Source organism: Tachypleus tridentatus, chromosome 10 (genome assembly GCF_004210375.1).
Source record: "Tachypleus tridentatus isolate NWPU-2018 chromosome 10, ASM421037v1, whole genome shotgun sequence".
Lineage (NCBI taxonomy): Eukaryota > Metazoa > Arthropoda > Merostomata > Xiphosura > Limulidae > Tachypleus > Tachypleus tridentatus.
The window spans coordinates 95,200,892-95,219,052 of NC_134834.1; the positions used below are offsets into that span (position 1 = coordinate 95,200,892).

The 18,161-nt window shown below is 35.6% G+C and overlaps 1 protein-coding gene across 4 annotated transcripts in view; it reads left to right on the top strand.

The window, feature by feature from the left end:
• The window catches only part of LOC143229905 (putative 3',5'-cyclic phosphodiesterase pde-5), a 120,896-nt gene that overhangs the window by 44,035 nt on the left and 58,700 nt on the right, over positions 1-18,161 (top strand). For all 4 annotated transcript variants that reach the window (XM_076462771.1, XM_076462773.1, XM_076462772.1 and 1 more), the window contains 5 exons: positions 3,917-4,016; positions 6,394-6,487; positions 9,660-9,718; positions 12,607-12,657; positions 15,915-15,973. In XM_076462771.1, coding sequence (XP_076318886.1) covers positions 3,917-4,016; positions 6,394-6,487; positions 9,660-9,718; positions 12,607-12,657; positions 15,915-15,973 — 363 coding nt within the window. The remainder of the gene's footprint in view (positions 1-3,916; positions 4,017-6,393; positions 6,488-9,659; positions 9,719-12,606; positions 12,658-15,914; positions 15,974-18,161) is intronic.

An 18,161-nucleotide genomic window follows, 5' to 3' on the forward strand; every position in this document is an offset into this window, starting at 1 on the left:
CAAGTTCAGGCCCAGTTGTACAGCACCTCAAAGACCCCACCACAACTTCCTGTTCATTACAAGTTCAGTTGTACAGCACCTCAAAGCCCCCACCACAACTTTCTGTTCATTACAAGTTCAGGCCCAGTTGTACAGCACCTCAACGCCCCCACCTCCAAGAAATATATTTTAATTCCAGAGATTTTAATATTTTCTCAACAGTGTCTATTGTGTATCTACTCTTTATCCACAATTAACAGTACAAATAACTATTGTACATTCCACTTATGTAGTTTCCTGTATATATATATATATAAAAATCCAGAGGTAACTAATTCAGTGTTGATATAATTGTGCTTAAAAGTATTGAATGGATGATTTTAAGTTACATAATATCAAAAAATTAAATATTAGGTGTATATATACGGTCTTTTGAGGTTGTATGTTAAATTGAGTGTGTTTTTGAGTACCGTGTTCTTACAAACGGAGTTACTTGTATGCATAAATAACTCAGATTAATGAGATGTTTCAATACCGACTGAAAGGAACGTTGATGTTTTATCGTAGTAAACAAAGTAAGATCCAAATTTCACACTAAATTCTATAGTAACCAAAACGACATAACACTCAGATTTAAGCGTATTTATTTTTATTATTCAATTCCAAAACCTTTGATGGGTAAAAATTCTAGCACGTAAAATAAACACACGAAATATACCTCAATCTTTCGCATTAAAAGCATCGATAACAATGAAAGCACATGATCAGAATTTCTACAACAGATCCTTGAAAGCAACTCCTTATAACTCATGAATATCACAAAAACATTGTGACAAACAATTCATGAATATCACAAAAACATTGTGACAAACAACTCATGAATATCGCAAAAACATTGTGACAAACAACTCATGAATATCACAAAAACATTGTGACAAACAACTCACGAATATCATAAAAACATTGTGACAAACAACTCATGAATATCGCAAAAACATTCTGACAAACAACTCACGAATATCACAAAAATATTCTGACAAACAACTCACGAATATCATAAAAACATTCTGACAAACAACTCACGAATATCACAAAAATTTTCTGACAAACAACTCACGAATATCATAAAAACATTCTGACAAACAACTCACGAATATCACAAAAATATTCTGAAAAACAACTCATGAATATCACAAAAACATTCTGACAAACTTCTGTTGATGTTTTAGACAAACAAATTTCATTTGTTAATACCTATACAAGTCTTCAACGGAAGGAAAAGAACCATAAAAAATATAAAAAAACTGATACATTTCTTCTTAAAGAAAATAAAAAACATCAGGTTCATATCAATAACACCAATTGAAAAAAAAATCTGATAGCATTTTTTTGAATCCTGTTCTTTATCATAAAGAAACTACCATGACATCAAACATTCTACTAAATAGTATCAAAATACACTACCTTAACCTCACAATGAACAGCCAGAAACAATGTTTAAAAATACCTCATTCTCTAATACTGATACGTCATCTAAAACTAAGAAATCTGTTGAAAATAACAGTGATCTTACAAAACGTACAGATAGCGATGAACAATTCTCACATATATGTAACATTGTTAATGTTTTAGTCTCCTAAGCAGAACTCAGTCTCCTTAGTAAAGGTCTCACTTTCTGTCCAAATAACAACAGTATTAGTGAGTTAGAACTTCTTTCTCACTTACATGAGTTCTCTACAAAACAAAGACTTCAATATTTTTTTTTCACAACAAACCCCATCCAACTAAAACTCAATATTTACTGAACTTTAAAGAAAAAGTCTTTATGGACACCTCAACAAAACAGAGAACTATATTTAGAAAGTTATATTAAAGCTGTATAAAACAACATAAAGATTTTAAAATCTTCCAACTAATGTTATAATAATATTAAACAAAATGAAAAACTGCTCTAAACAATCTTGAATCAAACAACAGTTTCTCACTAAAGCCAACAGATAAAAGTGGAGCTATTGTCTTAACAAAGATGGCTATATAACGGTGCTAATCAGCAAGTTGAGGACGCTAATTTATATTAAAAAAAACTCTCACATGATCCTACAACTATTTTTTAATCACGATTACAAAGGTTGTACTTAAGTATTATGTACTTTTTAGCGAGGGTGTCTTATTAATGAAAGGGTGACGGCCAGTTTTTTTCTTTTAAGGAGAGTATCTTATGCTTAAGTAATAAGTATAAGGTTTAGCTTACAAAGAAGTAGTAACTTGAATCGTCAAATGTAATGTTTTTTACCACGTATTTTTTGTTAACACTGAATATAATAAAAGTCTATAATGAACAAAGTTGACTGCTCACTTGTATAGGGTCCCTTTTATAACAAATCGGAAACAATGAACGTAGTTTACACATAGGAAATACAGTATCTCTTACAGCTTCAGCATATTCAAAGATCCTAAACTCGACTGAATTAAACTTAGATAATTTTATACCTTAATGATTTTCTAATCTCGGATAAAGATTACTCAATTAGCATCTTTCTGCAAGTTTACCCAAAGGAACAAGGTATTTGTGCAAAGTAATCCAGTATAAAATACACAGTTTCTCTGTGTAATACAAGTTCTTAAGAATCACTTAACTTAAATAGTTAGTGATTAAACATTTAAATACACCTTTCAAAGCATTAGAGAAACTTTCTAATCTACCTTCATTTTTGTGTATATTCAACGTTTCTGTATAGCTTTATAATGACAATCAACCAATGCTTGTTAGATAATATATAACCTTACAAGAAGTGCATAATGTTTGTTTTTTGTTTGTTTTTGAATTTCGGACAAAGCTAATCGAGGGCTATCTGTGCTAGCCGTTCCTAATTTAGCAGTGTAAGACTAGAATGAAGGCAGCTAGTCATCACCACCCACCGCCAACTCTTTGACTACTCTTTTACCAACGAAGAGTGGGATTGACTGTCACATTATAACGCCCCCACAGCTGAAAGGGCGAGCATGTTTGGCGCGACGGGGATGCGAACCCGCGACCCTAAGATTACGAGTCGAACGCCTTAACACGCATGGCCAGGCTGGGCCCTTATTCAGTGTAATAAACTTATATTCTTTGATTTTATGTTCTAATTAATTTTGTTGCAATAAAAAAGTGAAGCTAAAAGGACTTAAAAAACACGTCTTAACATACACAGTCATTTTCGAAATTAAATTATCTATCAATTAATTTACTACTATGATAATGTTAAGAGATTTTTAGGTGTAACGATACAAAATGTGACAACTGCTGGCACTTGGACAGTTCAAGAAACCATTATAAAATGTTGTATTACTAAGCATATCTGTGTTTGGAGTGAGAAACAACCTTAAAGAATGATTATTAAGCTAGATTTTGCTTTACCTAATTTTTTGTTAGTATAAATTCCATAAACAAACCAAGACATTTTTTTGTTAGATTATTTAAGTAGAGTTTTCACGATGTAATCTGGTTGAACTAAGAGCAACTGTCTGTTGTAGTGACACAAGTGTCTCGAAAGTGTCACCATCAGTTTCTTGTAATTTATTTCCCGATTACATTTGGATTTTCATGTAAATCCAAATATAATTACGAAACCAAGATGCTTAGAGTGGGGCGAAGTGAAATCCGAATTTCTGACAACCACCAAAATAACTAACTCGACAATGATATGCACTGACCAAAAGAAAAGACGGAAGATTCTGTGAACGTTGTGTTACTACAACAGACATTTTGCTTCCTTCAATTAAGTTTTATCAAACTTGAAATACTGTAACTGTTCCTTGGGGGAAAGGGTTGAAGCGTGCTATCAATCACTTTGAGAGGGCTAGTAATTTAATTTATTTTTATTTCTGAGTTTGTAGGTTTGAGTTTCATTATGAAATTCATATGACTGTTGTTGAACCTTGTTTCTTTTTACAGCCCCGAGGGTTCAGTCCATAAAATAGAAAATACAGAAAATACAGTAGCTGCTTTTGTGGCAAAAACACTGGAGTCAGTGAGAACAATAAATACAGAGCAAGTAAGCTGTATAGTAGTAACATTGTCTTTCAATTTATAATGTTAACTTGATGAAATGGTAGAAGTGTGATCCAATCTCTTGTTCTTAGAACTTTTGTTGTTTATAGTCGGGCACCTGCAGGTCGTTCAACCATGATGATTTCTCAGCCACTGTTACATCGACCTGATGAGACTTATGGGATAATCTCCATGCTAGAATAACATTTTTTAATGTTCTTCTTGCAATTGTGTAATTGGGGTCCCTAAAACACCTATTTATCGGAGTCTTTTGCAAGTCAGTTAAATGACAAATGATGTGGAACATAGCTTACCCATGTTTAAATTGTGCAGATCTCCTGAATTAATTCGATTGATAAATTAATCAGTCATCTGGAAATCTGGTCCATTTAACATCTGCAGAATAATAAATCACGTATTTTAAGGTAGTCTTACTGTCCAACTCAGAGTAACGATATGTATTTCCTATTTAGGCCCGGCATGGCCAAGAGTGTTAAGGCGTGCGACTCGTAATCTGAGGGTTGCGGGTTTGCATCTCCGTCGCGCCAAACATGTTCGACCTTTCATCCGTGGGGGCGTTATAATGTAAGGGTCAATCCCACTATTCGTTGGTAAAAGAGTAGCCCAAGAGTTGGCATTGGGTGGTGATGACTAGCTGCCTTCCCTCTTGTCTTACACTACTAAATTAGGGACGGCTAGCACAGATAGCCCTCGAGTAGCTTTATGCAAATTTCAAAAAACAAACAAACAAACAATTTCCTATTTATTCCTTTACTCGTCTATAGAAACATTTTGCTGTTGTTTCAGATATTGTAGTCGGAACTAAACAGTATTAGTAGTAAAATTATTATTTTATTTCAACTAACAAATATCAGCTTTTTTTTTCCTTTACAAACTATAGTTGCGAATTATCTTCTGTGCAGATGCGTTATCAAAGTTGATATCGGTATTGAAGTCGATGTCCTATTTATCATTTGGTTGGTCTGAATAGTTATGACACCAATTCAAACATAAGCAGTGTAATAGAAAATTCAGTGTTTACTTTTCTGCTTTTATATGCGTATGAACGAAACGTATGATTGGTTTGTTTTCTTTTGAATTTCGCGAAAAGCTACTCGAGGCGTATCTGCGCTAGCCGTCCCTAATTTTGCAGTGTAAGACTAGAGAGAAAGCAGCTAGTCATCGCTACCCACCGCCAACTCTTGGGCTACTCTTTTACCAACGAATAGTTGGATTGTCCATCACATTATAACGCTCCCACGGCTGAAAGGGCGAACATGTTTGGCGCGACGGAGATGCGAACCCGCAACCCTCAGATTACGAGTCGCACGCCTTAACCCACCTGGCCATGCCGAGCCCAGACGTTTGAGAGTTATGTAAGATTTTCATAGTAACCGTTTGTTATTGGTTCTCAAAGTTAAAAAGTTCTGAAATGATCACGTGTTCAAAATGAAAGTTTTTAGAATTAAACACCATAATAAAACAACAGTGGCAGTAATTCAAGCCAAGCCTCTTCATCATAATATTCTGTAATTTCCAGAGTGCCTCACACTTTACTATGAAGGGAAATATTACGACGTAAGTTCCCGACGTTAATCATGGATTGTACAAATTAATAAATGTGATAGGAGCGTTTCAGTTGCAGTTTTGTTTTTGTTACAGAAATGAAAATAATAGCATTGAATCGCCTCGAAATCCCATTGTTTGTTTGTTAGTTTTAAATTTTGCGCAAAGCTACTCGAGGGCTATCTGCGCTAGCCGTCCCTAATTTTGCAGTGTAAGATTAGAGTGAAGGCAGTTAGTGATCACCACCAACCGCCAACTCTTGGACAATTCTTTTACCAACGAATAGTGGATTGACTGTAACATTATAACGCCCCCACGGCTGAAAGGGCTAGCATGTTTGGTGTGAGGGGGATTCGACACCGCGACTCTCAGATTACTAGTCGAGTGCCTTAACCACCTGGCCATGCCGGGCCTTGAAATTCCATAGAGTTATATATTAAAAACCACGTCAAATGTATGTACGTTTGTTTTTAAACAAATCCTTTAAATAATCATAGATACTAATGTTACTTAACTGGAGTATCTTTAGAGAGTAATTTATCTTCAGTCCAAATTGAAAGTTCGTTCGATTTTCGATTGATATAAAATATTGTACAGATCATTAAGTTTAAATTGTATTTATATTTTCATAAATGTTTTTCTCATGATTTAGATCTTTCTCATACGAATGATTACCTTTAAGTTTAATTTTATGAAAAAACCAGTTCTACTTGGATATATGGAAAACGTTTTCTTCACGATCAGGTAAAAATGAATATAATTTTTCACAAATATATCTGATTTTTTTTTAATCATTCGCATTCGTACTTTTGTAGGATTCTAGATTTCCAGATGGCGCGGCCGTCGAACGAGAACCTCCTACTTATATTTTAGCACACCCGATCCAACAGCCTGATGGGGAATTGACGGGTAAGTTGGAAAGGAGTTATTTACAAGGTTTGGTTTTTGTTCTGATCACTTTTGCTCAGTAACACTAAACTAACAAGTTTCAATTTTCTGTTATGATACCAATAATGAAAATATCTGTTATTCATAAATTCGGACTCATTCTTTATGCGGAATAATTTTTCAATTTTGTTGAGCACGAAGCAGAGCAACCTCCAACCCAAAGACAAAGGTATTACATGATGAATCGATTGTCATTATTATATCTTTACGACTATCACATTGATATATCTTTCATATTTTAATTAAGTCTAAAAATAATGTTTATAAAGGCAAGTAACTCGATAACATAATTTGAACTAAATTTCAGAATAATTAGAATAGAACTTGGAAGATACTGGTACAGGCAGTCACGTTGACAACTGTTTGGTCTCGTAATTATTTATTCGTATCAAGTCATCGATGTTCAGTGAAACTTAAAACTAATATCTCACTTGACTGTAACTTTTAAATCTTGAATATGCCTCATGTTGACTCGCACACAAACTTTCATCATTCTTAATGTTAAATTTCATTGTATATAAGGCTTTGTTTGTTTGTTTTTGTTTTTTGGAATTTCGCACAAAGCTACTCGAGGGCTATCTGTGCTAGCCGTCCCTAATTTAGTAGTGTAAGACTAGAGGGAAGGCAGCTAGTCATCACCACCCACCGCCAACTCTTGGGCTACTCTTTTACCAACGAATAGTGGGATTGACCGTCACATTATACACCCACACGGCTGGGAGGGCGAGCATGTTTAGCGCGACGCGGGCGCGAACCCGCGACCCTTGGATTACGAGTCGCACGCCTTACGCGCTTGGCCATGCCAGGCCTCATATATAAGGCAACAAAGTAAAATAATACATGTTTTACATATAATTCAAATATTCCTAAAAGAACGATCTAATTGTCTTAGCTTGTCTTTAAATATTTTATGTTTTTTATCGTGTCTAATTCTTGTCAGACTATAAACCACCTTTCAATCTTTCGACCACCTTATTTTAAATTTGCTAGTATAGCGTAAGGTTTTTAGTCTACTGATAAAGAAACGAAATCAGATCTGGCGAAAGGGGTGTTAAAAAAAATCCAAGTGGCTACCGTAGCTTAATTATAAGCTCGTCTATTTTCACAATTTTGAACTTTATTAATTGAATAAGTCTGGGCTCGAATGTTTGGACAGAACAATCAATTTCAAAGTGTTTAAATACTTCAGCTTGTCATGTTTGTTTTGAATTTCGCACTACGCTACTCGAGGGCTATCTGTGCTAGCCGTCCCTAATTTAGCAGTGTAAGACTAGAGGGAAAGCAGCTATTCTTCACCACCCACCGCCAACTGTTGGGCTACTCTTTTTCGTTTGTGTTGGCTACCAACGAACAGTTGGATTGACCGCCACATTATAACGCCCCCACGGCTGAAAGGGCGAGCATGTTTGGCGCAACGGGTATGCGAACCCGCGATCCTCAGATTACGAGTCGCACGTCTTAACACGCTGGGGCATGCCAGGCTTCTTCATTTATAACCAATTTTTAAGCAGAAACTACAGAATCTTAGTATTTCTACTGTAGTTCAAGTGATTGCTCAGTTTGTATCTTCTCATGCGACAACCATTTGTTCCCTCTGATTTGATCTTCCCACTTTCTTGAAAATATTCGATCGTAGCTCTGCGAAATCGAATTAATTTACTTTCCTATGTCATCTCTCGAGACTTATCGCAGCCCTATAAAAATAAGTTCGTTAATTTTTCTTTCAACTATTGTCTGATTTATATATCTGTAACAAAACTTGCTCTTGGAGTGTTATCTTCAGTTTCTTAATAGTACAAAATCATCTGTGACGTATTTTTTAATTGTTTCATAGGTTTGTTTTAACAATGTTTGTGTATTATTTTTGATAAATTACATACGTCATAAATGTGTTGACATTCTATTCCTCTTTTAAAGTTATGATCTTTTCTGGAAAAGAACTGAACTAGTAGCATGAAGTACAGTTTCAATCTCTGGGTCCCCTGCATCACTTGTCTATACAATGTTGAACAAATGTTAACTCGAGAGAGATAACAGTAAAAATCCTAAAACAAAAGTAAAATTATAAGATCATTTCCGACTGGCATATTAACATATTTTTTATGAATGATGAATATATTATAATAGTTTATTAAGCTGCTGTTAATACATTAGACGATAATACACATTCTTGTCTTGCGACTTTCTCGGGCTTAAATCTAATGTTTGTACTCAACACGTCTTTGTGATGATCTGGAGATCTGTCCAGTAAGTATTGCTGTTACATATGTAAAGTAAATTATTCTAGTAATAACCAGAAAGTAGTTGAAAGATAAGTTATGAAGTAATAGAGAAATCAGTTTATTGTAAGAACTGACAATGATAGTCTTTGTTGTTGTTGTTTTCCTTGTAATAGTGTTTGGGAAACACGGATAATTTTGTCTTGTGGCATGGAAAACCGTGATAAAAAAATACACATGCGCTGCACTTATTTTCACTCGCCTAGCTCTAAAAACGTAAGAGAAACGTTACGGTGTGATGTAGAATTTTAGAGTTTTCAAGGTTATCGAACTAAAATGTACAATGTATTCACTTTGCAACATTTGCTTCAAATCTGAAATCACACGTATAGTCTTCAGATGGGAGAGGTTCTCGAATATCTGGGTTTGAAATGAAATGGTGGTAGCAGTGAATTAGCAAAGATGTGTGAGCGTATTTGTGCTCGTGACTCGTTGCGTGTTAGTTCACTACTTTATTAGCATTATTTGCTTTCTATGTAAGGAATTGTTTTTATTAATTGTAGGTATTGGATCAAGTAAACTAATGGCCTTATTTTGTTGTTCTCCGAAGTTCAGATAAACCTATGCGTGACTGCAGTATTTTAGTTATTTTCCATTAAAACTGTTTAATTTGATAATATATTCATTTCGTTTACTGTTTTCCATTAGGAACGTAACTACAAAATGTTTATTTTTCTCGCATTTTATCACGATCGTGTATTACATTAAGAAAAAAAAAACATTACACCGTAGAATTTTTTTCAAATAATGCAATTTGTTTATATGTATTTGTTGTTAACAGATAGGATAAAGAGACTGGATAAAGTAATAAATAGGAATAATAATTTATTAATGTTATTTATTGTTGGCTACAGGAGTTTTGGAATTATATCGTGACTTAGAGGCAGGTCCATTTTACGAAGAAGACGAAGAGGTAAGATTTTTTTATTAAAAGTAACTCTTCATAGGTATAAAATAAACTTTGAGACCATTGGCTTAAATCTAAAGTAAATATATGTCGTGTTATATTATGAAAATTGTGGACGAAAATGAATCTAATTTTATTCGATAAACTACTCGCAAGTGGACCACGTAGACCGAAATTATCTATAGGTTATATAATCAAAGTCGTATACCTTTTTTTAACAGCTAACATTGTATTAAAAGGCTCGTGTCAGACCAACATCCGCCTAGAGAGATTGATTATGACTGACTATTTGTACTGTTGCTGGCTTTCGTCTGTTTTTTAGTTCATTTTTTGAAAACATTTTACAATCTAATGGTGTTTCTGGCTAAGTTATAAATACGATAGCAATATAGAATTAGCATATTTTCCACGCGAGCATGTAAATAGAACGGTGATATTTAAAATGTTAATGTAACGGCTGGCAAAGATTCACTAGATTTTAATTTTCAGCTGCTGCTCCTATTGTAACATCAAAGGATAGCAGAATGAAATAAGGAAATCATCAGATGTTAATTGGATATTTGTATTTTTCCAAGACTTTCCTTCGTATGTGAGCCCGGCATGGCCAAGCGTGTTAAGGCGCGCGACTCGTAATCTGAAGGTTGCGGGTTCGCATCCCCGTCGCACCAAACATGCTCGCCCTTTCAGCCGTGGGGGCGTTATAAGTGACGGTCAATCCCACTATTCGTTGGCAAAAGAGTAGTCCAGGAGTTGGTGGTGGGTGGTGATGACTAGCTGCCTTCCCTCTAGTCTTACACTGCTAAATTAGGGACGGCTAGCACAGATAGCCCTCGAGTAGCTTTGTGCGAAATTCAAAAACAAAAACAAACAAACAAACCTTCGTATGTGTACCCTTTTTATAAAGAATATGAAGTTCTAATAAACAACGAGTTATTAAATAGTGAACAAAATAATCGAAATTATAAAAGCTCATCTATTCACTTAATTTTTTTTCCGAAACAGGAAAGGTTTTAGTTCAGTCAGTACACAAGTTCATAAAGATTGACCGTTCTTCTAATGACTGCTCAAAAACATTCATTTTTTAAACCCTAAATTACACTGATATTCACGAGAGGCCTAATCGGCACTGGATATAACAGATGCATTGTGTTTGACACATTACTATATATTCTCCTCTGCTTTCCGACACAAGTTCTTAAAGCAGTTAATTTGCCAAATTAAAACTGCAATATTCATAACCTTTATATGCTAAACACAAAAAATGTATTGTGTTTCGTTAATGCAAGTGCAACTTGTTTCGGCACTTTCAAGTTTCAGACGTATTTCTCCTGGAGTAACAGCAGTTTTTGATTAAGAGGGGTACTTTTACTTTAATGTTACAACAGAATGTATGAAACTAATTAGCGTTTAATGTAATGAATAATACAACGTTGGCTGGTTGTTACTTCATAGTTACATTATACTTAATCAATAATCGGTTATCTTGTTGTGTTTTAAAACTTCGTGCAAAGCTACACGAGGGCTATTTGATAGTGAAAGACTAGAGAAGCTAGTTACTACCACTCATTGCCACCTTTTGGGCTCTTAAATTTTGCCAACGAATAGTGGGATTTAGCATAACATAATAACGCATCCGTGGCTGAAAGGGGCGAGTATGTTTGGTTTGATGGGGATCCGGATACCAGAGCCTCAGAGTGCGTGTTAAGCGCCCTAAACCACATGGCCATGTCGGGCCATCAGCTATCTTAATGGGTTTATTTATGAATATGGTTTCTGTAAGAACAGTCCTAAAACTGCTTTATATTTTTGAACAAAATGGTGTAAAAAAAATCGAATACTGCAACTAAAACGTAAAATAATTATGTATCTGAATTTAGTGAAGAATTATTAACCGGAACGTAATTAAAATATTCAGCTCAAGTCGATATCGGTGCTTTGATTGGGCAGTAATAACATATATAGAAGATATGTTCCTTGGCTAACCTACAAACACAGTAATTCCAAATATTTCATTACGATGGTGAGTCCAATATTGAATTATTTAATTAAATCTACTGTATAAAGCAAAGTGTGTATCCGACGAAAAAAAAAACGCTTGGTCGTATATCTATCATTTCATATCTGTTTCTTAAACGTTTCTTGATCAATCAGTGGCGAATCTTTCTTTTCAATATTGGTACCTTTATGTGTTTCAATTGCAATTTTAATGTTAATTTTGTTAAGGAAAAAATAGAAGCAGAATTTCCCATCCTTTGTTACAAACGAGTTATTATTTCACCTATACTCCAGGCCCGACATGACTAGGTGGTTAGGCACAGATAGCCTAGCTGTTTTGTACCATAAAACACCAAATCAACCAACCAACTAACCAGCTAGGTGGTTAAGGCATTCGACTCGTAATCTGAAGGTCGAGAGTTCGAATCTCCATCACGCCAAACATGCTCGCCTTTTCTGCCGTGGGGGCTTTATATTATTTCGGTCAATCCTACTATTCATTGATAAAAGAGTGGCCCAAGAGTTGGCGGTGGGTGGTGATGACTAGTTGCCTTCCTTTTAGTCTTACGCTGCTAAATTAGGAACGGCCAGCGCTGAAAGCACTCGTATAGCTTTGCGCGAAATTCAAAACTTAAACCTGTACTCCAGCTTGTAATTGTTAAAATCAGGGGTTCATTTCCCTTGGTGGACTCAGCAGATAGCACGATGTGGCTTTGTTATAAAAAAAAAAAAAAAAAAAAACACACACACGCGCGCTTTCTTAGGCTTAATTTTAGAATGTAGTAATCAACTAGAATTTATAATAATTACTTCAGACTGACTTAGCTTGATTGTTTTAATATTGTTTTTTACTTTTGAATGTTAACATAATAAATTAATGTAAACGTTTCTTTTATCAGATAATCAACAGCTATTTAGTATGGGGAGGAATTGCTCTTCACTATGCCGAGGTAAGCATACAGGAATATGACTTCCAGTTATATTTAATAAAATACAACAAAACTGAAGGAGAGAGACACGATAAGACTGTAATATCATTTTTGTGTCCAAACTCTAACTTCAAGTTCTTGTATTTTAGAACATGCTTTGTATTTCTTAGCACTTTTCAATAACGCGAATAACTAGTCTGTAGCGCAAAATAACATTAAAAATACCAGCTTCATCGAATTTCCCTGTGAGCAGGGTGCGTCGTCCTTGACGCGTGTTGTCTTCTTTCAATCATCTTTGTTCATTGCTGCGTCTTCTGCAATTTCTTTCTCCTTCATGTCTTTTTTAATTCCATCTTTCCAAAAGTTTATTGGCCTTTCCTGTTTTCTCAAACCTCTAATTTGTAACTTGTTACTTTTCTTCACGTGACCGAACCACCTCAACCTTGCTTCTTTTCCTTTTTCCTCTTTTCCACAGACTTCTGCCATTTCCTTATTCCTTCTCTTTCAGTTACATTTGCAACTGGTTCCTCAGCATTCTCATTTCTCTGTTAATCAGTAAGTGGCCTTTCGTTTTCAGGATGCAAGTCTCAGCTCCGTAGAGGACCACCAGCATAATCACAATTTTATACGCTTTGGCTTTCAGTAGCTTTGGTAACGTTTTGTCATAGATGATTTTGGCTACCTCTGTCCATTTGTTTCAACCCGTCTGGATTTTTTCCATCATAATTAGTTTGTGCTTCTCAAATACTCAAGATATTAACAGCGGTTTCACGATCACATCTGTGATCTTAACCTAATACTTTCTATTTCTTCCACTCACCATGACTTCCGCTTTAGTGGAATTCAGTTTCAAGCCTCGTCTTTCCAAATTCTTATGCCGCACTTTAACTTGCATTTATAACTCCTGTTCAGTTTCTGCTGTTAGGACAAGGACATCAGTGAATAATATTTCCCACAACGGTTCCTTATGGCAATCCATGTTCAAGTCATTGATGACAACAAGAAGCAGCAGGACGCTCATGGCTGACATCAGTGAGTAATATTTCCCACAGCGGTTCCTTATGGCAATCCATATTCAAGTCATTGATGACAACAAGAAGCAGCAGGACGCTCATGGCTGACATCAGTGAATAATATTTCCCACAGCGGTTCCTTATGGCAATCCATGTTCAAGTCATTGATGACAACAAGAAGCAGCAGGACTCTCATGGCTGACCTTTGTTGGTGCCACCCACCGAACTCTCCAGTCTGTTTCTCCATATACCGTCTTCATGACGGTTGTCGCTTCTTCATAACTGGCTCTCACTAATCCAGTTAGCTTTTCGAGCATTCATCTATTTCGGAGACATAATTGTACTAATTTTCGTGTAATCTTGTCATATGCTTTCCCCAAATTTATATATTTATTTCAAAATGCTTCTTTCGCAGTTGTTGCAAAATGAAGATTGCGTCTATTTTTTCCCAACCCAGACCGAAACCTAAACTGCATTTCTGTATTTTTCCTTACTTTTCCCATTACCTTTTCTTTCAATTTGAGGAAACATTCCAAAATTATATTTTTCTGCAGGCTTCACACTCAAGAGCATCACCTATTTGCTTGTAAATGGATATCACTCGACTCTCTCTCTCTTCGTTTTGTGGATTTCCGCTCTTCCCTCTAGATGTTCGTCAACAGGGTCCGTACGTACTCAGCTCCATCATTTCCTAGTACCTTGACAATCTTAATTACAATATTTGATGGACCTTCTACCATGGCTGTCTTCATTTTTCTGATTTCTTCTTGGGCCACCGCTCTACTGGACATTGGTACTGTTTCCTTCCATTTTTCTGATTTCTTCTTGGGCCACCGCTCTACTGAACATTGGTACTGTTTCCTTCCATTTTTCTGTCTCGTTTTTGGTATTGAGTAGCTCCACATAGTACTGTTACCATAGCGATTTTACTACCTTTTCATTCATCAGGATTTCACCTTCCTTTTACTTAATTCGGCCCGGCATGGTCAGGTGCGTTGAGGCGCCCGACTCGTAAGCTGAGGGTCGCGGGTTCGAATCCCCTCGCACAAACCATGCTCGCCCTTTCAGCCATGGGGGCGTTATCATTATGATCAGTCCCACTATTCGTTGGTAAAAGAGTAGCCCAAGACTTTGCGGTGGGTGGTGATGACTAGCTACCTTCCCTCTAGTCTTACACTGCGAAATTAGGGACGGCTAGCGCAGATAGCCCTCGTGTAGCTGTGCGCGAAATTAAAAAAAACAACAACTACATAGCTTTCTAAATCTTGCAGAATAATAGCAGTAGAGAAAAGAGAACATGCATCATTACTAAAAGTTAAAGAGAATCAAAATGTATTTTTACTGACAGCTTTCCCTTGGATATTATCTGAATGTTATGGCATTTATTAAAAGGTTTCTTTGACCCGTCGCAAATATAATTTTTTTTCATACTTCGACATTTTCAGTGTCCTAATAATAATAAGCTGGTGCTACGATGACAGAAGCGCCATCTAAATTTAGTCAAAAACATTTTTTCGTTTCAAATTCAATAAACGTTTCACATAATATTATCCTTGTCTTAGATGTAGCCTGTTATTAAAGTGACAGATGAGTTAACGTGAGGCTAATATAAAAATTTTCCTATTAATTTCATGCCTTCAGTGATTTTCAAACGCGCATCCAACATCTTCTGTTTAGTCTCCACAATCTGAATTTCGACTTGAACTTGGTCGTCAGTCATATCAGCGTTATTTTCCAGGGCCACCACCTTCATACCTTTGTCAATTTGGAGATTCAAATATTTCCTTTATTAGAAATTTTCAAGGATAACGTTGCTAAGTGAAGCTCATATCAAACATTCTAGATTATTTATAACTACAATTAACCAAGATACATTTCTTGAATTAGATTTACGTTTTCTTGTATAGCTCCTTCCTAGAAACATAAAGAATAGCTTTTAAGAGGTTTCTAAGAATACGTTGCTATCTTTTAACCATTTCTTGCAAATTACTTTAGTCATAACTTTACTTAGTAAAACACATCTATAATATTTATGTACTCACATTTGCGATAATTGAAGCTTTAATGTATTTTTTGTGTAGATTCCAAATTGAATCTGTAATAAGATAATTTATCATTTTTTTAATTCATTAGACAACTGAACCCAAGAATTACCAGATCAGTTTAACATAATTTTATTATTCCAGACATTTGTATCCAACTTTAACTAAATAAGTGAACAATGTAAGACAGTTCGTTCTATAGATAAAATGTTTATAATTTCAGATGTATTCGAAATTGGCACGACAGAGAAAACTCAATAATTTCCTCCTAGCGGTTGTGAGGTAAGTTTTTAAATTTGTAAAACGAGTGACAGATACGAAACTTTAGTAAAGGTTTGAAGATGCACGTTGATAATGTTTGTATTTTTTTTGCGCAATTTCCTATACGATGTCATAAACGTTTCGCAATATATTTCGCTATTTTAAATACTAAATGCTTCACAAAATCTTGATTTTATTTAATTTTAAGTATCAAGAACTTAAATCATTCATGTCGACAGGTAAGTTTAATTACAATGTATCGAATTATAAGACTGTACTTTAACAGTAAACCTTAGAAAATCACATTCATGTTTTGTTTTTTATTTGTAGTTAAGCAATAATTTACACAATTGGCTATCTGTGTTGTGACCACCAGCCTAAATTCGATTTCTAGCGTTTCAAACCCACAGATTTATCTCTGTGTTTGGTTTGGTTTGAATTTCTCGTTAAACTACACGAGGGCCCTGAAGGTGTGTGATGATGACTAACTGTCCTCCCTTTAGCTTCTAAATAGGAAGACAGCTGGTAATCATCACCCACCTCCAACATTTGGGCTACTCCTTTACCAACGAACAGTAGGATTGAACTTCACTTGTAACGCCCGCACGTCTGAAAAGCCCAGCATGCTTAATATGACAGGAATTCGAACCCGCTATCCTCACGTTGCGACTCAAACGTTCCTGTCATCAGACCATGCCGAGCCAGTAGCCAAGCGGGAATCAGTGGGGTGGGGAAGATTACACTATGTAACAAAATGTTTTACTTTTTCGTGTTTCTGGGCAGAAAGTGTTATTTCCCACTTGCTTATGCCTAAAGTAAATGGAAAAGACCTATTTTTCTCTTTAAACTTTGCTTTTGTGACCTGGGAGCGTGTAACGAAATCATGATGGGAGACTATATTTGGGGGCTGATACGTGAAAGTGATTTACATTATAGTCGCAAATCTCGAGAAACTACTCGCTTCTAAACATTTTGTTCATATTTGTATAACTGTAATACAAATACATGTAAATGTTGATTCATATGTTGTTTTATTCAGACCTTATGTAAATGAAAATGTTCAAATTTGCCCGTTTTTACATAAAAAAATAGGTTAATTTCTAAATTTCATTATCTAGGTCATAAAAGCAAAGTTTGAAGGGAATAATGGCCATTTTCTGTGCTTTTACAACGTAAGCAATTAAGAAGTAACACCATACAGTTACGACAGAAAGTGTTCGTACCTCTGCGTCGTGAGTAGTTTTTTCCTCATAACTTAAAAAGTATCAAGATTAGGATAATAAGTGTGTGGTATATTATAAAAATTATACTAACACACGTCGACACAAATTTGTATGTAAATTGAGCCACAAATAAACTGTTTATCAGCAAATAACCAAACATAGGAGGGGCAGAAAGTGTTCGTGCGTCTACTTTAGTGGTCAGTTGTGAAGCCTTTCAGGTGAATTACTTGGCGCAATCTCTCCTCATAGCCCTCCATGATCGTTTGAAAGTACTCGACTGGTATTTTCTTCCATTCTTCTTTACAGAAGGCCTCCAACTATTGCAAGTTTTTCGGATGACACTGATGAATCCTGGTCTTCAACTCATGCCAAACGTTTTCAATTGGGTTGAGATCGGGTGACTGCGATGGCCACTCGAGAACGCTTATATGGTTCCTCTGCAACTAGGATTGCACATCCGTTGATGTGTGCTTAGGGTCATTGTTGTGCTCGAAGATCCTACGACGCCCAAGCCGCAAATTCCGAGCATCATTCTTGATGTAAGTGCCTAATATATCAACGTACTGTTCTTTTTTCATGATTCCTCTGTGTTTAACTATATGGACGGTGTTCTTTGGAAGAAAAGCTCGATATTAGTCTCGTCTGACCAAATAATACTCTTCCAATAGGTAAAGGGTTTATCTACATGCTTTCTTGCATACCTCAATTGTGCTTCTAAATGAACATGCTTTAAATATGGAGTTCTACGAGGACAGCATGCTTTGAACCCAGAAGAGCATAACACGTTCGTAACTGTAGATGTGCTTACAGCAACCTCAGTTTCCCTTACCAGTTTCTGTGTGTCATTACGTGTTAAACGAGGGTTCCTACTAACTTCTCTGAGAACCTTCCTTTTGGTTCTCTCTGGAATTTTGGTGGGGCGTCCGGAACGAGGGAGGTTAGTAGTTGATTCTGTAAGCTTAAACTTGGCAATTATGATTTGAACA